This window comes from Terrapene carolina, unplaced genomic scaffold (assembly GCF_002925995.2).
Source record: "Terrapene carolina triunguis isolate 2854851 unplaced genomic scaffold, T_m_triunguis-2.0 Scaffold62, whole genome shotgun sequence".
NCBI classification, from domain to species: Eukaryota; Metazoa; Chordata; order Testudines; family Emydidae; genus Terrapene; species Terrapene triunguis.
Genome location: NW_020664413.1, coordinates 44,938,291 through 44,961,367, shown reverse-complemented (window position 1 = coordinate 44,961,367; position 23,077 = coordinate 44,938,291). Strand labels below are relative to the sequence as shown.

The 23,077-nt window shown below is 43.9% G+C and overlaps 1 protein-coding gene across 1 annotated transcript in view; it reads left to right on the top strand.

Annotated features, from left to right (window-relative positions):
- Nucleotides 1–12,159: 12,159 nt before the first annotated feature.
- NCKAP1 (NCK associated protein 1) overlaps nt 12,160–23,077 on the top strand; it is a 111,709-nt gene continuing 100,791 nt past the window's right edge. Inside the window, exon 1 of the mRNA XM_026647627.2 lies at nt 12,160–12,560. Within this exon, the coding sequence (XP_026503412.1) occupies nt 12,452–12,560 (109 nt within the window). The 5' untranslated portion in view covers nt 12,160–12,451. The remainder of the gene's footprint in view (nt 12,561–23,077) is intronic.

The window sequence follows — 23,077 nt, the reverse complement described above, 5'->3', positions numbered from 1 at the left end:
ATGTACCACCACAATGGGCTTTTGGGAAACATTGGGCCCCTTATGGTGACCCATTCTATAGGTTGCCCTCGCATAAGACGACCCATCAAGACCAGCAGCCACTGACACCTAGAGACCCTCTTCCTCAAGAACAGCTTCCAGAAGAACAGGAGCTTGGAATAAAGGAGATGCCACCATCTAACAGAATCTTCTTTTTACCAGACGAGTGTGATGTAGCAGTTAGATGGCTGAACAATCTAGGTATTGATATGTGACGCATACGAAAGCTGAAGACCAGATGAGGCAGTTATGTCCTATAGTGAGGAAGTGTGGCCTCCCTCCAAGCCAGAGTGGGAGGAACCACACTCTATGCCCGGATGGGCAGAGTCAGGCCGGCTTACCCCTCCCACTGGAAGTTGAGAGGCGGGACAGGAAGTATAAAAGGTGGAGCCTTCAGCTCAGTTGGAGCCCAGCCAGGGAAGGAGGCAGAAGTACCTTGCTTGCTGCAGGCCTCTGACTCTGCTGCCAAGTCAAGACCACAGAAGAGCTGTTCGGACTGCCGCTGGCAATCTACTTCAGTGAGCCAGCGGACACCCACGGAGCCGAGGTACCAAACAGTGGGTGGTTGCATTGTTGCCTGAAGTTGGGTCAGCGTGTTTCGGGCGAATCCCTGCTGACCCAGTGGTGGAACACTCCACCACTGTTAGAGCCCTGGGCTGGGACCTGGTGGAGTAGGGTGGGCCCAGGTCTCCCTACCCCATGCTGTCAACCCCACCCCTAGGGTGGCAGTCTCCCCACCATGGGCCCAAAGGCCTGCATTGTCTGCCATCTGCCAAGACTAAGACGACAGTCTACTTGCTTGCTTTGCCCCGGCCTGAGGGCCAGAGCCCATAGGCTGCTTGCTTGCTCTGCCCCCACCCGAGGGCCAGAGCCCATAGACTGTTTGGTGCTCCACCCCATAGAGAGGACAGGCCACGAGCATCTGATTTGCTAATAGCCCCTGATATTAGGCAGTGACATAGTGAGGTGGTATGGCCTCTCTATGACCCAGAGGGAAAGGAGGACTGCCACCGTACTACATGTCCCCTCTGCCATTCTTCAGCTCAAGGCCTTTCAAGACCTCATAAAAAGGATAGCAGAGGCCTTGCAGATTCCATCAGAGGAAATACAAGATCCTCAGCACTCCCTGCTGGATATCTTACATATCTCCCCTCGGGACAAGACTGTCTTGCACATTAATGCTGTTTTATTGTCACCAGCCTGTATTGTATGGCAAGCGCTAGTAACCATACCACATACATGTAAATGGGCTGATAAGAAGTACTGTGTACTGGCCAAGGGTTCGGGGTAACTTTTCTCCTATTCTATCCCTAACTCCTTGGTTGCTGATGCTGTCAACAAGAGAAATAGACAATATCATTCTAGATCAACCCTCTCCAACAAAGACCTTAAGTTTCTGGACTTGGTTGGCCACAAAAGCTATTCTTCAGCTGTTCTACCATTCAGAGTAGCCAACTGTCAGCCTTTATGGCAAAATATGACTTTACAAATTACACAAAATTTTCTCATTTTATTGAACATTTGCTTCACTTGCTTCCAGAGGAAGCAGGTTCAAGCTCTCATTGCAGAAGGCCAGATGATTGCAAAGGATTCTCTTCAGGCTTCTCCTGATGAGGTGAACACAGCTTTGCACTCTCTAGTAACTGCTATAGTCATGCATCGAGCATCATGTCTGCAATCCTCTGGCCTTTCCAGTGAAGTACAAAACTCCATGGAGGACTGGGGTGGGGACATGGGCTGGGGGCTGCTCTCAGGCACCCCAATCAGGACAAGTGAAGGTTCTGAGGCTCCCCACAGTGGCCTGGGCTCCCTGGGCGGCTCTTACCACGTCCCAGCTCCGGCTTCCAACCTGACCAGGGGGCAGAGCCTCGGGCAGAAGAGGAGAAGCGGGGGGTGGGGCCACAATTCTGGCACAAGTGGGTCCCCCACTTCTACACAGGTTCTGGCGCTTCTGTGGGGGCCCCCCATGGGCCCAGGCATTAATCCATGACTGGATCTTGCCCTTTTCACTGCCAAATCTCCCAGAAATTGACTGAAACACCGAGCAAGAGATCCACATTTCCTAAGAAGGGGTCGTAATCTACAGTGATCTCTCAGTTGTCCACTTCTTTTAAGCAACCATTTTGACCCTTTGGTTGACGGTCACAAATCGCTCCCTGGTCTGGATCATTTGCTGCATCTTTCATCCACCCTAGGGAGACTATCTCTCCAATTTCCTGCATTCCTGGGAGCTCATCACCTTGGACAGATGAATCCTAGAGGTGGTTTCAACAGGCTATTCAATCCAGTTCACCTCCATCCTTCCCTCCCACCGCACCACACCATTCTTTTTCAGGGACCCTTCTCACAGGGGTCTCTTAAATCAGGAGATACAATCTCTCCTGCTTTTGGGGGCCATCAAACTTGTTCCATTTGACTTCATTGGGAAAGCGTTCTATTCCAAATACTTCCTGGTTCCCACGAAAAGAAGAGGGTGGAGACCAATTCTGGATCTCAGGAGTTGGAACACCTTTGTCCTCTCACAGTGATTCAGTATGGTAACTCTGGCAACAATAATTCCATTAATAGATTCTGGGAACTCCCTCTGAGGGTTCATCTCCCTCAACCTCCAGGATGCATACTTTCATGTAACTATGCACCCTTCCCACAGTCATTTCCTGTGATTCTTCATTGGCAAGAACCACTATCAGTACCATGGAAATTAACAGGAAGAGGTAAACAGCAGTGAGGGGGACCCCTATTTTGAGGTGAATGTCAAAGTTCTGTACTGGTGTACTTGGGAGTGCAGAGACACCCTGACATCCTTCAGCCTTTCAGCCATCCTGAGCATCTTTACGAAGGTCCTCTCAGCCATCACAGCCCATCTTCATCAGATGGGAATAATTGTGTCCCTCTGGCTCCTCGAGGGTTGCTCATTTGTTGCGATTCAATGTGACCCAAGCATGTCTTGATGACATCTAGCAGAAGGCACAGAGGTATATAGAAGTACAGGGATCCCATAGGTTCACCAAAAGAGGTCATATAAGATTCCTACTGAAAGCCTATGTTACATTGGTCATCATAATTGTTGCGATAGATTAGATTAGACAGCTATCTGTCTTGATGACCAATGTAAAATATATATAAACGCCTCACATATTTTCCATGTATTAGATATGTAAAATATTAACTGGTTAACTGATAAGCTTTAGTCTTACCGGTAATGCATTCAGTTACCATTTAAATCCTAATGTGCACATTAAAAACACCGCAGCAATACATTTCATAGTGTATGTGGAACTAAGTTCCGCATTGTTAGGAGTCGGCAACTGACATCACACTTTGATAGCAATAAACCTTCAAACAACATCATGTAGGTTATCGTGATTTTTGGTAACTACTGTTCCATAGTGAAGATGGAGCGATGGAAAAAGAGTAATGCCTGGAATCATTTGACAAAAATAACAGAAGACACCGTTAAATGTAAACTGTGTAATACAGAGCTGAGGTATACAAACAGCACTGGAGCAATGCCGAACCATTTGAAGCTGAAACATCACTCTGTTTCATGTGAAAAAGAAGGCAAAAATCAAACAACGCTGACAGCATTTGTTTCTGGCAATGCAAGAAAATTCAATACACAACGTGATGAAAAACTAACGGAGTTGTTGTGCACCTTAATCACTACAGATATGCTGCCTGTAAGTATCGTTGAGGGTACAGGTTTTTGTGCATTGATGAGTTTTATAGAACCTGAATACCACGTGCCTGTGAGACAGACTATAACCTCGTGACTAGAGAAGTGCTATAAAGACTGTGTGAAGTCTGTCTGGGAAAAATTGGAAAATGCATTAATGTAGCTTTCACCACTGACTGCTGGACAGCATTAACTACAGAATGCTACGTGACTGTCACTTGCCATTATATTGAAAATTGGGAGCTTTGATCTGCAGTTCTACAAACCGAGAGTATGGTAGAACGACATACAGTGGAAAACCTTACTGAAAAATTAAATGCTGCAGTGGAAAGATGGGGTCTGGGAGGCCATGTCTTGGTGTGTGTACACAATAATGCAAACAATATTGTGCTCACCAACACATCAAGGTACATTACATGGGAATCTGTCAATTGTTTTGCCCATACTTTTCAGCTAGCCATAAATGATGGGTTTTCTTCAAGTCGTGTGGATCGTGCTGTTGCAGCTGCAAGTAGACTAGTTGCACACTTTCATCACAGCACCGTGGCTGCAAAAGCACTCGAAAGAAAACAAACAAAGCTTCAGGTTAAGCGACACCGTCTGATCCAGTCATGTCTGCTGAACAGTCAGTGTTAATTTCAAATATTCATGCCATTTGCAACAGTCTTCTCCAAACTCACCTCAGAAGCGAAGCTCCTGTCGAAAATGGAAAAGTTACTGATTTCAAGGCTGCTGTTCATCGCTCTCTGGAGTATCACATGAAACCCAACGATCCTGCAATAACTGCCAAACCTGCACTTGTTGCCTCCTTGTTAGATCCATGCCATAAACACATGCGGTTTCTTTCACTTGTTGTCCAGATTGCTGCTAAATCAAAGCTTCTGCAACTTGTATCGATGTTAGAAATAGAAGAACCTCTGCATGCTAGGGCTAAACTGAGAAGTGCTGAACCGGATGAGCCGATAGAGCCGGAAAAAAATGCGTGAAAATGAGACGAGTGCTGTAGTGATGCTTTTAGATGAAGATTATACCAAATAGGAGAATGCAGTAAAAAATGAACTGGAAAATTACTTTATGGAGCCTTGTCATTCATTGGAAAGCAGTCCATTGGAAAGGTGGAAGGCATTTTCCAAGGCTTGGAAAACTGGTAAAGAGTTACCTGTGCATTCCAGGAACGTCTGTGCCTGCTGAATGTGTGTTTTTCAACGCTGGCCTTACTGTTAATCGGCTGCACATAAGACTGACACCAGAGCATGTAAACATGTTAATTTTTCTTAACAAAAATCAGCAGTAGAATTGAAATTCTAATCGGATCTTTTGTGTTTTTGGACGGCTCAGGGATATTATGTAAAAAGTTAAACAAAAAAGTGGGTTTTACACATAAGACTGGCTGTTTTTGTTGTTAATAAGGGCACTTGACAAAGAAAATATATATGTGCGGTAGATTCATTGTGAACTTGTTAACGGTTAAACATTTAACCGATACAATTTTAATAAGGCTGTCAAGCAATTAAAAAATTAATTGCGATTAATCGCATGATTAAAAAAATTAATTGTGATTAATTGCACTGTTAAATAATAATAGAATACCATTTATTTAAATATTTTGGCTGTTTTTCTACATTTTCAAATATATTGATTTCAATTACAACACAGAATACAAAGTGTACAGTGCTCACTTTATATTTATTTTTGATTACAAATATTTGCACTGTAAAAATGATAAAAGAAAATAGTATTTTTCAATTCACCTCATACAAATACTGTAGTGCAATCTCTTTATCATGAAAGTTGAACTTACAAATGTTGAATTATGTACAAAAAAACCCTGCATTCAAAAATAAAACAATGTAAAACTTTAGAGCCTACAAGTCCACTCAGTCCTATTTCAGCCAATCGCTCAGACAAACAAGTTTGATTACATTTGCAGGAGATAATGGTGCCCGCTTCTTGTTTACAGTGTCACCTGAAAGTGAGAAAAGGCGTTGGCAAGGGCCCCTCTCTCAGTGTCGCCAATTCTCATGATTTGGTCATGAGTCCCATTGTATTTGATGTTTTTCTTAAAGCCCAGGCTCTTGGGTTCATGTGATTAGGTGAGAATCTCAGCTTTCATTTTCAAAAAAAGGTTCTAACCCTCATGTTGGTAGAATAAAGCATAAAACTGGTACCCAAGTGCACCTTACAGGCTCAGAAACCAGAAGGCAAATAAAGTGAACTCCAAATTTATTATTTTTAAGCCAATCTCATGATTTTTGAACACTTGGAGTTGACAATACTGCAGCATCCTCTGCTCAAGTGGACAGAGGCTGAGTCCTTCCCCTGCCCGGATAGACCTTAGTCCACCTGAAGACAGGAAGTGGAGATCCAAGGAGAACAGGAGTTGTGTATCAAGGAAGAGCAGTGGTGGACATTCTGGCACCAGCCCAGCAGCTGGCTGTCGGGTGGGCCCCTTATGACCCTCATGCCAAGACCCACATTCCTGTACCCATCTGGAAGGCAGCTTGTAGCAGACTGTACCATCAGTGACAGCTGCTGTCCATCCTCTGCTTGCCTCTGCTATCAGGATCTGCAAGTATAAAAGGATTTAGAAAACCCATAGTGTTGCCAAGGGTATCTGGGAGCCAGGCTTCATGCCTGCATGGTTGAACCACTGAGGTGTTTGTTATTTGTTTATCTTTTCCCCTGGATTTTCCCCACTTTCTATATACTTCCCTCAATAAATTGTGGTTTGTTTTGCACTTTATCCTGGGTTAAGTTTTTACTTACCTGAGGGAGTGGGGTGAGGGTCTAACTTATCAGGTGATTAGATACTGGAAGCTGGGGCCGAACCAACAGTCTCCTAGGTACCTATTGCCATACCATTCTCAGTGCAACAGCTACCCTGCCCCCCATGAATTGGGTTTGGGGACTCTTCAAGTGGGGAATTCATGATTGTGGGTTTCATTGACCCCAAGAGGCCAGCACCATGGGGCTGGACTAGGAAAGGGAAAGACTGCAATGTGGCTAATTCTCATAGCTGTTTAGTGAGGCTTGCAGTGGTTGGTGTGTTGGCTCTAGGCCCCAGCTCCTGGAGTCCTGGGATTATGTGAAAATCTCAGTTTTTGTTCTTAAAAAAAGAGTCAGTTGCTAGCCTGGGGGAACATGTAGCCCAACAGCCCCAACCTCCCCCGCCAAACTCATGATTTTTACCCAGTCTCATACTATGGGGGGAAGAGGGATGATTTATCGTTTGTGGCTATTGGGGACTTGGGCTGCTGCTGCAAGAGGAGATGAGGTGATCAGTAGTGGGTTTATAATGGCGCCAGTGGCTCCATGGTGCCAGGCTCACACTTGGGAAGGGGTCCATAATCTAGGGTTGCCAGGCATCCTGGTGGCTCCAGTCAGCAACCCCCTGCCCTAGCCTGGAACCCTTTCCTGCACTCCAAACCCCTCATCTCGCTCCCCCCCCCCGAGCACTCACCCCCACCCCCTCTCAAACCCCAACCGCCAGTTCCAGCCTAGTGAAAATGAGCAAGTGAGCGAGGGTGGGGGAGAGTGAGCAACGCAGGGAGGGAGGATGGAGTGAGTGGGGGGCAGGGCCTCGGAGAAGGGGCAGGGCAAGAGTGTTTGGTTTTCTGCAAATAGAAAGTTGGCAATGCTACCATAATCCCAGGTCAGGTGTGTGGGGTGAGGGCAGCAGCTGTCTGCCCTGAGCAGAGCAGGCAGAGGCAGCCAGCAGCAGGCAGCGTGGAGTGTCTGGCCCCACCACCCCTAGCAGCTCATACCACTTGGGGTAGCTGCGTGTGGAGGGGGGAGGCTTGGCTGGCCTAGGTCAGGGGTTTCTGGCTGCCGCGCAGACAGCTGGGCTCCCCAGTGGCACCTGTGCGCAGATCGCGTGGCCCCTACCTCCTCCCTGTGCTCTTGGGCCCCTGCCGGCCCCGGGGCAGCACTGGTGAGAGGGGTCCCCGCTCCGTGCACCCACCCTGGCCCCACTATTATTTGAATGCGGAGGCCGGGGAGCGTGGGGGTCCTGGACCAAGCTGGGCAGGAGGCAGGCACCCCAACTAGTGGGTGCTTCTTGCTTCATGTAAGCCTCCTTAGTCCAGGCCCTGTGAAGCAGCTGGAGTCCCATCGCCCCATCCCCCCATCAGCGCCCCTGGGGGAGACTTGAGCCCCCTGCCCCTCAGAGCTCCCTAGCCCACCTGTGCTCCAGGCCTGGTGGGGAGCTGCACCCAGCCAAGCTGCAGCCAGGTGTGGCCCAGCCCAGTTCAGTTTGGTTTGGAGAACAGGGGCAAATCAGCAGGGGGTGGCTCTGGAGTTGGGGGCCTGATAGTGGTTTGGCTAGGGATTTGGGGGATGGGGGGTCTGGTTCAGGAATAGAGGTTTGGGAGGAGCCCTGTTCTGATAGGCAGGGGGGAGGGGTTCAGGTTGAGAGGGGTCAGTTCATAGAGGGGTCTGATCAGGTTCTGGCTGGAAAGGGGTCTGGTCTAGTTTGGTGGGTTCAGTCTGGAGAAGGATGTGGGACTGGTCCAATTCAGTCTGGGGAGGGATATGGGTCTGGTCCAGTTTGCGGGGTTCAGTCTGGGGGGCACAGCTGGTCTTGGTCCTAGTCTCTGTGCCTCTCTGCCCAGAGCGGGGATTTCCCATGGGGGGTGTACACACACATCTGAATTTTCCCCACATCCCCCCCCCGCCCCAGTGGACAACTAGTTACATGCAGTGTTGCCAATTTAGTCATTGGTTGGAAATTTGAATTTAAATTGAAACATTAGTACACACTTTAAAAGCATATACAGTGTATGATAAAGTACTTGTATCTGAAAAAGTATAATAGGATAATAAGTTTGAAAAGTATGAACAAAGACTAGCTTCTTCACACAGCTGTTGTTTTTTCTGACAATGTTGGCATGTTCGTTTCGGCAATGTTGGCCAACCTTATAATTTCAAATTATGATTTGTAAGAAAGGTCTGAATGAGCTCTCCCCTGACAGCTAGTGAGGAGCCGGGGCCGGGATGGGGGGTGGCGGGTGGGGGAGGCTTCAGGACCAGACTGTATTTACATGAACTCACCTACTCTGCTTAGATATCCAGCAGACAGAGCTGTGCTTCCCAAGTGATCAATTTTGGCTTGTGTTGGCTTACAAATCACTTTAGTATTTTGAATGTGAGGGTCATGAAATCTTGTTATCCTTATTGTATGAGTAAAGGGCAGAAGAACTATACTTAGCCTGTCCTGATTGAAGGGGTCACCCTCGATGCTTAATTTTTGCCAGGGCTGAGCCCCGGCACCTCTAGGCTTGGCAGTTCATAGCCCTGGGACCTCTGGGCTTGCCACATCAGTTATGAAATTAAAAAACTTGCTTGAGCCCCAGCACCTCTTTCATTACAAATTCAGCACTGGTCACACTCAACTGAACTGCAGTCGCTAAGCAAGGGGTTTGGATGGCAGATCCCAGTGGAACGGGGGGAGGTGGGGAAACAGGGGTTTTGCTTGGTGGTGTGGGCTATGCCTAAGAGTCACAGGCACTATTTGACTTGCCCCTCTTCTCTATTTAAAGATAGAACTTATTAGGCTCAATAGAGAGTCTTTTGTTTTGTTAAGTGACCACTAGAGCTGAAATCACTAATAATCAGGTCTAAGTGCTTAGACCTGCTGCAGGACAGCATTTCTGTGGAAAAGACAGCTCAGCCTGCACTTGCTGTGAGGTTCCCACACTGAGAGCTGAAATCACTGAGAACTGGGTGGAACCTCAAGAGACCAACTTGCAGAGGTCACAGTGGCAGGTGGCAGCAAAAGGTAACGGCGCAGGGACTCGATGATGGAGTGGTGGAGTGAATGGTGGCACGACAAACAACAGTGGCCAGAGTGAGCTGCTGGAGTGAGTGGCGAGCAGCTGGAGGAACGAAGGAGGTGCCTTCTCCCCCGCACCCCCGCAGGGTGGGAGGTGAACTCATGCAAAAGCACCTCTGAACTCTGGGTCTTCACTGACCAAGGACAACAACTATGAGTGGGGTGCGGTAGAAGGGAGGGGCACGTTAAAGGAACATTTGTTTGTTGGACTATGTTTTAGTGACTTTTCTAGATTTGTGACTGAGAAACTTATATAAATATACATTTCCTAGTAGGCCAAGATTTTAAAAACACATTATATGCCAAGGTCATTATCTCACATTGTTGCTATCTCAAGAGGTTGTTATCATGGGGAGTTTCTGTACTAAACATTTTTATTATATTATAATTAATTTTTACATAAGAGCATAAGAACGGCCATATTGGGTCAGACCAATGGTCCATCTAGCCCAGTACCCTGTCTTCCAACAGTGGCCAATGCCAGGTGGTTCAAAGAGAATTAACAGAAAAGGGCAATTATCAAGTGATCCATCCTCTGTCGTCCACTCCCAGCTTCTGGCAAGCAGAGGCTGTTAAAAATGCTGGAGCCACAAGACAGTTTATTCAAACAAACATGGCTGTCACATCATACTTTCTCTTTAAGCAAGAGATACCATACACTGCAAACTGGAGGCCAATGTGAAGTGCATTATCATTTGTTAATCCTGAAGTTGGACACTGGTTCAGACCAAGATCAGCAAATGCTCACTATCCTTCTGCAAGACACTCAACTGACTGCTTAGAAGCATGCAATGCAACAGTGAAAGACTCAGCAGTTGAAAAAGTGAAGACCTCTCTCACCGCATTCAGAAAATGTGCATATATGGCTGATGAATGAACCAATGTAAATGGGTGTCTAGTATTAAGTCACTGTGTACATTATCTTGATGTCAGTGGTAGGCTAGTAGATGACTTTCTAGATGTTCAGTTTATAGAAGACACTTCGGTTGCATCTCTGACAATCCATGTCTTAGAAAAGTTAAATGTTTGTGAATTGGACCCCAAAGAGATGGTTGCTTGTGCATTTGATGGAGCTGCAAACTCCTCTGGAGGACAAAGTGGAGTACAAGCTTTGCTCAGAGAAAAGTGTAACTCTAAAGTCTTCTATACACACTATAGAGGCCATCTACTCCAACTAGCACTAGTACGAGCTGCAGAATCTTCAAAAGGGATTTTAAAAGCTATGAATTTAATGTCTTCATTATACTCTTTTTTCAGCAACAGTCCAAAAGGACTGAACGTCTTGTAAAATATAGAAGGTACACTGTGACTGAAGTTCAAATTAGTTCAACCTGGGAAAACCCGACGGCATTCTCATGAGCGATCCTTGGCTGTTGTCTTAAAATTACCGCAACCATTATTATTGGCTTTGGAAAGTATCTACCGAGATGGGAGGGATCTAAGTAGTGAGGATGTTGGACTACTTTTGCTACTAAGTTTACAGAAAACAATCACCATTATCTCTTGTAAGTCTACTGTTGAAACCACTTGGGTCATTAAACAATGCCATCTAGGCATCATTGACTCCTTAAATGAAGAGGACAAGAAGTGTTTAAGCCAGCTGAAAAAGTAAAGTACACAGACTTGATTCTTATATCTCTACAACAGCAACTTCTGAATTCTATCAATCTCTACATAGCTTTTACAGATGGCTCTTTTCTAAAACGCTGAGTTGAGTGGAGTGAGGCATTAGGCTGCTGTGTGATCAGGACAAAATAGAGAATTTGAACACAAAAAGGAATACCATACGATGAACAAATTAAGATTTGACTTCAACTTCTTTATCATCACTAGTGGTTCGACCCAATTTTTGTGCTGTTTCCTGGGATGAAAGAAGTAGGAATTCATCTCTTTCTAGTCCCACTCACAACAGCTACAGTTGAGCGTTCTTTTTCCTCATTGAATAGAATTTTGGGTTCTGAAAGAAGTCGCCTTCTGCATGATCATGAGCATATCATGAAGGACTGGAAGTACAGACAGATGAGAAGCCACCAAAAATGAATGCATTGCATTTGAGAAGTTCATTAACAGCGTTGTGCAAAATTACAAGAAACCAAGAAGGATGTAGATATAGTGCATCATAGTAGGCTTGTGTAACCAACTTTAATTTGTGTGATGATTTAAAAACATGAGTTAAATCTAATAAAATGGCTGTGAAACATTTTTCAGTTTTTACTATGGTACCATACAGCCCACCTTCGCCCTAATGGTCTCACCCCTCATTGATCCTCCCCCAAGTATTTTTGAACACCCCACTCCCCTAATTTCAATCCCTGTGGGCAACACTGGCTTGGAGCGAAGGATTAGCAATGTATTTTATGCGCACTTGTGAGTATTCTTTTTGCCCTAGGGCTACCATTGCTGCTACCCTAATGACAGCCACCTCCATCTGCAATTTAAACCTGTAAATAAAACCTGTGCAGCTGTGTGCTGTGTCAAAGACAACTCCTGCTGTGTAGCTCTCATGTCTTTTACAATCATACCCCATGGGGGCCCAGAGATATGTTTGGAGCCTGACCCACAGAAAGTTAATCCGGCCCATCAAGCGCTGGGCTGGACGGGGACCTTGGAGCAGGGCTCCGGCCAAGCGAGACCAGCCAATCCCGCCCTGTCCAGGCGGCCGCGTCTCCCAGTGGTGGCCACAGGGGGCGGCAGAGAGAGGCGCGTCATGTGATGCGGAGGCAGAGCCCGGCCTGGCTGTGGGCAGCACCGCCGCCGCCACCACACCTAGCGGAGCCTGGGAGCGAGGCCGGGCGGAGGGGCAGCGCGGGGGCCCGCGGGCGATGGAGGCACTGTGAGCGGGGCTTGGCAGGGAGGTGGCGGCGGAGCCTGGGCCGGGAGCGCGGGGCGGCGGCGGTAGCAGCAGGATGTCGCGCTCGGTGCTGCAGCCCAGTCAGCAGAAGCTGGCGGAGAAGCTGACCATCCTCAACGACCGGGGCATCGGCATGCTCACCCGGCTCTACAACATCAAGAAGGTGCGGGGGCGGGACGGCGCGGGGAGCCGGGCGGGCGGAATCACCGCCGCCGCGATCATTCCTGGGCCCTGGCGGCCCCCGCCGCCTCCCTCCTGCGCCTGATCCGGCCGCCGCTGCTCCTGCAGCGGGACCCTGGCGGCTCCGCCGCGGCCTAGCTGCGGAGCCCGGGGCGCAGCCGCTCTCCAATGGAGCTCTCCTGAGCTGCGAGAGCTCCGGTCCCCGCACAGGCTCGGCCCGCGGCTGCGGCGCTGGGCGGGGGCTGCGGGGTCGGGGCTTCCTGTGAGGGAAGCGGAGCCGCGATGGGAAAACTTCCCGTCTGGCGTCGGCCTCGGTATTGGGGTGAGATCGCCGCGGGGAGGGACCCCTCCGCTCCCCGGGGCCGCCGCCAGGATGGAGGCCGATCGGACAGAACTGTGGAGTCCAGGAGTGGGTGTTTCTCCCCTAGGAGGTGCAAAGGGCGGCCAGGTTTGCGAGACCACCCACAATCCCAAGGGAAGCTGGCAGCGAGCCGCCCGCACCGTGAAATGAAATGATTGTCTCCCGTCTGACCACGGCACTTCTTGGGAAGAGCCCAACAGGGTGTAAAGCAGGCATTTCCCCCCAGGGTTTTTTTTGCTTTTGAGTCATGACACCAGGGAGAGTATGGGTCAGCTTCCCAGCCCAACCTGCCAAAGGTTCCCGGCTACCTAAGAGAAAAAGTCTCATTAAAAGTAATACACTTTAATCTCAACAAGTTTGAGGCAGGTCAGGTGGTTGCTTAGAAAGATTGCTGCTGGTTTCAGTTGTAACAGATGTTTTGAGTTCCCGGTGCTAAAAGACTAGTAACAGCTAGTCTCCATGTTGGTTTTACTTTTATTAGAAAAATAAAGGAAAGAAGACAGTGTTTTTTATAAAGGAAGATGGTTCAGAGGTGCAGGAAGTTAACATATGTTATGATTTATCATGTAGGGAAAAATCGCCACTCCCTCTTCAGAAAGGTTTCTCAAGTTTAGTTCTACCTTGTTTAGTTTTGAAGCAAGGTTTTTTGTGTTTATAGACTGTTGTTTAGTGACCATTTTTAGTCAGCTATTAGATGTATTGAGTTCTTGTTGACTTATTCCAAATTTTTTGTTAGCTTAATTTCTTCAACAACGACATACTGACACTAGGTAGAACTTCAGGTTTCTTCTAATGAATCCAATTAAAAGGGTGAGTTTTGGTTAACTAAGATTTTACTAAGTCTCCTATTTTATTCTGCTTTATCTAATTAGTGTATTCTAGAAGGCATAGTTTGATTGCACTTTGTTTGATGTAGTCTTTATATTCTGAGGATGTGCAAATGTGTGCAGGATTGAGGCCTTACATTCCCCCAAGCTATTCTATGAGTTTGTAATTCTGCACACTCAGATTTTGCATTTGTTGTTTTAAAAATTCTTCGGGTTTGATACGTGAAAAAAGAATTTAAAAAATTTATTTAATTTAAACCACAGATCACCAAGTATTGAGTGACTGAACTGAGTGATTCCTGAACTGAGCTGCAACACACTTCTTGTCAGATAGCTTCTACATTATAGGAAGCATTTTTACTTTAGAAGTTACATTGAGTACATTATTTACAAATTTAACAATGTGCCACAGTAGCTTTTTAATAGTTTTGTAATGTGAGAATAAGGGCATCTACATGCAGACATATCAATTTTGCTGAAGCTGATTTAGTTAAACTAGTGCAAAAAGGCTGTGTTGGACATGCTTATTTAGGACTTATTTAGTTTGTCAATTTAGGAGCAGATTTTCACTGTTTTAACTAAGTCAATCTAAGCAAGTAAAAGTTCTTGTGCAGACAAGGCATATATATATAGATATAGATATAGTTCTTAGCTTGCAGTTTTGTATACTGGGAAGTGACCAGGGTGTTCTCTCTGATGTTTCAATTTAATAGCAGTATAAATATAACAATATAAAGTTATAGTAAAACAGAGAAACCTTGTATTCAGGGAAAATGACTTCAAGATACTTATTAAATCTTTCTTATCTACACTTCTATGAAGTCTAAAAGCTTGCAGGCATAGGTATACTGGCAAAATCCTCCTAGTGTAGACACAATTATACTGGCAATAATCTTTTGACAGTATATTTTATGCTGGTTTGGCAAGTGAAATACATTATACAGGTAAAAGCACTTTTTTTGCTACTATAACTGTCTGTGTTAAGTCAAAGCTTTTGCCCATATACATATGTTGTCTTATTAAAAAAAATTTTTTTCAACCTGAAACTGACATATTTATGCAGGAAAAAGTGTTAAGGATAGGTCTGGCTTTAGTCACCAACAGTGACTCACTGGGACTGGGTCTGCTTGGCCTTTTGGGGATGTGATGCTTGCCCTTCAAGGCTCGCCCTTCATCTGCTCCAGATGACGTGATGGTAAAAGTGCTTAACTGTCCATTGTGTCCAAAATTCCAAGTGTTGATGCACCTTTAGGGAGAACAGGACTCCAGTCATGCCTGCAGATATCCCGTGTTCAAACATTAGATGGTTTAGGAGTATGTAGGTAGTTCAGCTCTATGTTGCGTACTCCACTGCAAAGCTGGTAGAGTCCCAGATAGAAATCTGTGTGGGAGTTCATGTAGCTGTTTGTTTTTCTACCTAATTGTTGTTGTTTTTTTAATTTTTATTTTAAACAGCATTCATCACTGTGGTAACTGAATGGCAATGGCAACATGGTGTCTGAGTGAGCTGTGGTGAGGCGTGGGGGGCTTCCGGCACAGAGCTGAGGAGTTGGGCTTCTATAGGGTTGGACCTAGAGTTTCCCATGAATCTTGGACTTGAAGTGCACATCCCCTGAGCTCTTTGTGACTACAAACCTCTCCCCAAAGATGAGACTGTGTCTGAAACCAAGCTGAAACTTGCTGAATTTTCAGAGAACTCTGCAGGAGGAAAGAATCTTAGTGTTTTTAGTTTTGAAACTCCCTTTAAATATTCAAGAGGAGAATTGGAAATTCAAATTACTAGAAGTTACTAGTCAATATGTGGTACTGCGGTTAAAGGAAATGGTTAAGATGGTTTTTATAAGAGGAAGTGATAGTAGATCAAGTGATAAGACTGACTGAGAAATTGCTGTAATCATTGTTTAGAGAATAAGGATGTTTAAAAGATGGTTAAGAAGTTCCTTGCCTGTTTAAGTGCACTAAACAAAATATTCGCTCCAAAGTAATTTTAGAAGTCATCAGGAATGGTTAAAACCTGAGTTTGTACTTCATCTTTGCATGTAAACATCTCAGTTTTTATGTCATTGAACTCTGTCCTTTTTTCTGCCTAAAATTGTTGATTGCTCTTCAGTTCCTGTCTGCAGAAACTTCCTGCCGTTACATTGTTTTTTGAAATAGCAGTTTGGAATTCATTGAATTTAACAACTTGAGCTGATATTGTCTATCTTGAATAGCACAAACTTTAATAAATGAAGAAGGTCACAGGTTCTTTAGTGTTTTTTAGATGTAATACACAGCATGTGCTTTACACAAAACTTGATTATCATTCATCTTTCTTGCTAATGTTCTTATTTTTTTGAATACTGTGTGTGAATGAACAGTTTAATTGATTTGTTATCTGGAAATCTTAATGCTCTTAAATGATTTTGCACACAAGCAGTGGTTGTGGGATCCACTACCCCAGTGGTTCTGTAACTTTTGTACTGGTGACCCCTTTCACAAAGCAAGCCTCTGAGTGCTCCCCCCCTCCTCCCCCTTATAAATGAAAAACACTTTTTAATATATTTAACACCACATAAATGCTGGAGGCAAAGCGGAGTTTGGGGTGGAGGCTGACAGCTCACGACCCCACGTGTAATAACCTCGCGACCCCCAGTTTGAGAACCCCTGCACTACCCTATTCTTCTTCCCCTTCTCTGCTGCCAAGACACCGTGTCTGCTACTCTACTCCCTCCAATCTTGTGGCACCGAAAGGATCTATCTTCCTCTGTTCATAGTTCTCTCCAGCAGCAGAGTTAAACTAATGTGATTCTCATTGGTTTCACTACTGCCCACAGGAGTCTGATTAGCAACAGTGTTTTGGGGACAAGAATAAAATAAAGTATGGAAGAGTACCTGGTGAATGGTTCACTCCCCCCTATGGTGAGAGCACAGGGCGTGGCTAGTATGAAGCGTGGTTGGTAAAGTGGTGTATGTTGGAGTAAGACATTGCTAGTGTGTTGCTAGTGGACCATCTGTTTTATGTCTGGTCTGTACCAGGAGTGGATTTCTGCAGGATCGCGATTGTCTGCACAGTGGTCCCAACCCTTCTCGATATTGGGACCAATCTTAATTCTGAATTTGGATGTGCTGCCTCTACACATTCTCTTTTCCCTTGTTCCTTCCCGTCATTTGAGCCTGCCTCTTTCCTCAGCTCTTCAAAGGATTATACTGATGCTGCTGCTTTTCACTCAGAACTTCCTTAGCTACCATGCTTGTAGGTGAGTAACTTTTCTGCAGTACCATACACAGTTTAGTGCTCTCCCCCAATCTCTGTTCTACTGAAAGCATGCTTCACAAGTAAAAGCTTTCCTGCTTGTGACTTTGCCTCTAGTAAGAGCAGCAAAGATAAACTGATTAGACTGTAAATTTCTCTGTCAGTGCTCCTACATTTCTAGGTAGCAGTGACACAGGAACGATTCTTTTCAGTGGGGGTATTTCTTTTCAGGGACTCTTTTTTTTTTTATTTAAAGTGTGTGGTTGCCAGGTAGTATTTGCTACAAGATTCTATGGTGAATTTAAACACCTGGAATAGCTAACTGAACCAAGACAGGAATCTATGATGGAAGCCAGTGTTGGTGTTAAAGTTCTTGTGGTTTTTGAATCAGTTATTTTAATGAGTGTCAGAGCAACATACTTTCAATAGAACACTTTAATATAATAAAGTTAAGGTCACAGAATAATACTCCAAAAATAAGGAATCAGAAATCAGTATTTTTAATATTTTAATTGCATTTGTTGTCATTGTGCTATCAATATCCAATTCCAAAGCACAACTTTTATGTCTGTATACAGAATTTGCAAAATTCTTCTTAAGAAGTTGTCAAAAGATGTTGTATTTAATTTAGAAGGAAAAAAAAAATGGGCACAGGTTAAAGCTGTTACATGACCTTGTAACTTTCCAAAATTAAACAGTTTTAAACAAGGCTCTGCATTTGGTTCACAGTGACTTCATCCTGTTTGGTAACATGGCAAACACACCATTTAAAATCTTTTACACCTTTTATTAAAGATACAGGAAAAGAAAAAACAATTAAAGCATTTAAAATGGAAGGTATTAAACAGGGCTCTCATTTTAATGACATCCTTTGTTCCATAGTACTGAAGATGGTAGTAGCTGTCCTTTTTGGGGAAAAGAGAAGAAGTTAGTTGAGATGAAATGGAGATGTGGTTGTTGAAGTCTGATCCCATTTCCTAGGAGAAAAATGACAGACCCACACAGAAGGGGAAAGAAAACAACAGCAAAGACATCAAATGAAATTTCTGTCTCCTGGTGTTACTTTCACTTGCAGCCTCGCTGTTGGAAAAACACAGGCACTGCACATGTTCTTAACCGCCACTCTGAGACCTGGCAAAGTTTTACCAACATTGGTCTGGTTAAGGCATTGCATTTAGCTGCCTTTCTGGTTACAGACTTACATTAATGTTGCAAAATATACAGTCTTGTCTGGTGTAGCCAGACTCTCTATTAGATTGAAGGAAAAAGGAGAGAGATAGGAAAGAAAAGGTAGGAAAGGAGAGGGACACCTGGTGGGGTATATGTGACACAGACTCCCATTCCAGGTGGTGGTGGCAATGGTGATGTCATCAGGGTCCCTCTCTCTGGCCTCATCTGGTCAGGACGTCTCTCAGGATTAGGGCAAAAAAGGTTTGGGGTTCCAGGAGATGGTGGGAATGGCAGCCATGATGGTGAACCTTGCCTCCTTCCCCTTCTTTTGTCTTCAAATCAACCAGCGTTGCCGTAGCCAAATGTTCTCCAAAGTCTCTTATGTTAAGGACCCCAAAAGGGAGTGGTAGGTGAGATAGCCCAGTGGCTCTTTACTTTTCTAGACTACTGTACCCCTTTCAGGAGTCTGATTTGTCTTGCATATCCCAAGTTTCACCTCACTTAAAAACTACTTGCTTACAAAATCAGACACAAATATACATAAGTGTCACAGTGCACTATTACTGAAGAATTGCTCACTTTCTGATTGTTACCATATCATTCTAAAATAAATCAATTGGAATATAAATATTGTACTTACATTTCAATGTATAGTATATAGAGCCGTATAAACAAGAAATTGTATGACATTTTAGTTTGTACTGACTTCGCTAGTGCTTTTTATGTAGCCTGTTGTAAAACTAGGCAAATATCTAGATGAGTTGATGTACCCCCTCGAAAACCTCTGGTACCCCTGGTTGAGAACCACTGGAATAGCCCTTTCCCTCCTGGTTTTGTTCACCAATTAGGTCTAATTTCCAACATACCAATTTTGGTTCATTGAGTTCTGGTCCCACACTTCTCCTATGTACCAGGCATGATCTTAACTCAATCCTTGAGTTAGATCACTAGGCCTTCTTTTTTTAGACTAATTTAGTCTTTGTCTTCACTTTGCCCCTTTTCCCATCAACATTTGTTAGTTATTGTTACACTTTACAAACTTTAACCACTTTCCACAGTTACTCACAAGTGGAGTAAACTTGTAGGCCTAATTATTACAACTGATCAGTCGTAGGAGTTGAAATATTGGTATCTGCTTAACTTCTGTTAAATTTCCTTGTAGATTGGTAAGGGCCATCTTGAAAAATAAAGTTAGATATGTAGCTTAATATACAAAACTAGCAGAATATAATAGTATTAAAATTTATTTATCTAATAGGAGTATTGAATGTGAAAAGCATAACCAAACTAAGCCTTAGGATCAACAAAGAACAAATTGTTTTACATATTAGTTCTAACTTAAGACTGCTTTTAGCTTTCTAAACTGATGACTTGGCTCCTGATCCCACAGTGAGCTGCATGCAGGTGAAGGGACATCCCATATAGAGCTTATTGTGAAATCAGAGCTTAAAGCCTTGTGTAGCAAATTACATCCTCCATTTTGCAATCTCAAAATCAGGGTTGTTCAAGTTTTGCTTTTTAATTATATTAGCAGATATAGTACCACTTGTCAAATTTCCACCAATTACTCATAAGTCAAGTGAGTGCTTTTTCACTTATTTAACTTTTGCCATAATTACAGGTACACATTATTTCAGAAGAGTAATTAATGGCATAAAAATGGTGCTGTAGGAAGAATAGTCTCTAAGAAGGAACACCATAGGGACAGTGGGTGAGGTCCTCACTTCTGCTCCAGCCCCTTTACAGCTGATAATAAGGGCAGAGTCCCGGAAATCCCCAGTTCTGGATGGGGAAGGGTTTCAGTCAGCATAGGTACTACAGAAGACAGCTGTAATACTGCCTTCAGAAAATTCCTTCCCAACCCTTGGGCAATGACTGCTTTGTCTACACTAAAGGGAAAAGTCAATCTAAGCTACGCAATTTGAGTTATGTGAATAGCGTAACTCAAATAGATGTAGCTTATATCTACTTACCACGGGATCCACACTATGCAATGTCGACGGGAGACGCTTTCCCATCGACTCCCCTTACTCTTCTTGATCAGGTGGAGATCTAGAGACCCGCTAAATTGACCGCCGTTGCATTGATCGCCGCAGTGTCGATCCTCCGGTAAGTGTAGACAAGCTCTCAGGCTGGGCGCAGGAGTGGCATATCTGGGGTAGGGCCACAGCAAGCAGTGCTGCAGGATTCATTTGAGTATTCTGCATCAACTATGGGTTTTAGAAATATCAAGGAGAACTTTGAAATCCTGTTATTACAAAACTGCAGATTGCCTATTCATTTCCACACCCTGTTCATTATTCAGTCTGTCATGTAATGCTACAAAAGTGACTAATTTAAGTCACTGTAAAGATAAGGTTATTTTAATGTTCAGAGGACGATCAGGTGTAGCTGAAGAGGCTAGCGTGCCTCTTTTGATTTACACGTTCAATTGAAAATCATCCCAAAAGAGCTGGTCTATGTTTTGCGAATGAAAGAGAAAGTTTTAACAACCTTTTTGTTTCTCGGGCAGATCACAAGTCACTTAAATTAAGATGTTGAAATTTTGTGGCAATTTAAGCCCATTATTTTTTCTTCTCATTAACTGTCACACTGCCTTCATACTTAATTAGTAGAATCAACCTTTTCTATTTGATCAGTTCTGATATTTACTAACATTACAACTTTTCAGAGCTAACCACATAAAATGTATTAGGTTTCTGTGTTGTGCTGTATTAGATTTAGAATTAAGTGTAAAGTGTCTGACTCTGTAGCCATTCTTGACACAAAAATGCCATTGATGTAAGTAGTTGTGCCTGGGAAACACATGCTCTGTCTTGGTCTAGTCCTAGAAAGCATTAGGTTGGACTTCAATTGCTGCATCAGAAATGACAGGTGGTAGATTTAATTTTAGTGTTCAGGAAATATTTTGAACAGTTGAACCTCCCTGCACTACAAATATGGCTGTCTGAGCCTGTTAAAACATTAAAATTTGTCACCTGGATGATACCTATCCTCGTTGCAAGGCCTTCAGTGACTTAAGGAAATCCAAAGCTTGATCTTATGTACCTGATCCAGTTACAGAATGGAGGGGTTTGGTCCATGCTAAAAGTTGTAACTAGATGAAGGGGGTAACTGTATAACAGAGTCCCTTGGTATGGTTGTATTTGTAGGTTAGTTGGTGGAACTTTTGATTGTACACAATACAAATAACTCATGGAACTTCTGTGATACAGAATTAAGTATATGCTATTGTAGGAGGAAGTTTGTCAAAGCTCTTAAGAAACATCGAAGCATTCAAAGCTTTACTGTGAGAAATAATTTGCCGATATACTACAGACTACTTTTCACAGCAACTTGTTTAGTTTTTGTATGAAAGCCCTCATTCACGTCGGCTTTTCAGTAAACAAGCCTGTTGATTAATCAACTGTAGACTTCCACACAGTATGGAAAATTTAAGAGAATGAGTCAGCTGTGGCAGCCTTCACCAGAGATGTTAAGGCAATCACTTTTTAATCTTAATCTATTCATTTATAGTGTACAGAGTTTCTTTATATGTTGAACTTCCAGTATGGCTTTTCAATAGAATAGCTGTTTTTTCCTTTTCCCCTTCCCCCCTGGGTTTTGACTTTTTCAAAATTAGACATTAATAACTAATAATTAGCTTTAAATAAATGGCAAACAAAGGTTAAGTAACTGACAAACCTAGGGAAATTCAGAGGTGATGATGTAACTCTCTGAATTACCTTTTTGCCTAACTTTTAAATTAGTCACTTTCATGCCACTCATACATAAAAGGCAACTTACTGTCCCTAAAGAAGTTTGACTGAAAAATTTTTTTTTTTGCATATTGTAAGCACCACACTGTAAGAATGCTTGCCCATGATTTTCTTGTGTGGCAAGTGAATTACCATACAGCAGAATGCAATGGCTCACGAGTTTCTACATTTCTTATTAGGGTATCTTGTAATTAGCATTGTGTAGGTTAGTTGTAAATTTTGGGGAATGTCATAGAAATCTAATGCAAATTACTAAAAACATACCCTAAATTTTGGAAAGCCATATGGATGTTTTGCAATACTGTACCACCTTTGCAGAACCAGATTTTAATGTAATTTTTCTGTGTTGGATCATTTCATGTTTTCCTGTATTTTTCCATATGATCTTAGTATTATCCTATTTCCAGCCTTCCCTTTCTCATATAAATCCATGGTATGCCCACATCTTGAATGCTGCATGCACATGTGGTCGCCCCATCTCAAAAAAGATATATTGGAATTGGAAAAGGTTCAGAAAAGGGCAACAGAAATGATTAGGGGTATGGAACGTCTTCCGTATGAGGGGAGATTAATAAGACTGGGACTTTTCAGCTTGGAAAAGAGACGGCTAAGGGGAGATATAATTGAAGTCTATAAAATCATGACTGGTGTAGAGAAATGTAAGGAAGTCTTGTTTACTAGTTCTCATAACACAAGAACTAGGGGTCACTGAATGAAATTTAATAGGTAGCAGGTTTAAAACAAATAAAAGGAAGTATTTCTTCACACCATGCACAGTAAACCTGTGGAACTCCTTGCCAGAGGATGTTGTGATAACAGGGTTAAAAAAAGAACTAGATAAATTAATGGCAGATAGATCCATCAAGGGCTATTAGCCAGGATGGGCAGGGTTGGTGTCCCTAGCCTCTGTTTGCCAGAAGCTGGGAATGAGCAACAGGGGATGGATCACTTGATGATTACCTGTTCTGTTCATTCCCTCTGGGGCACCTGGCACTGGCCACTGTCGGCAGACAGGATACTGGGCTAGATGGATCTTTGGTTTGACCCAGTATGGCCATTCTTAGTTTCTCAGGCATTTATAAGAATATAACTCCTCTGGTCATGTCTCACGCTAATAGTTTCAATGAATTCCCAGTCTGGCTTTCGCTAC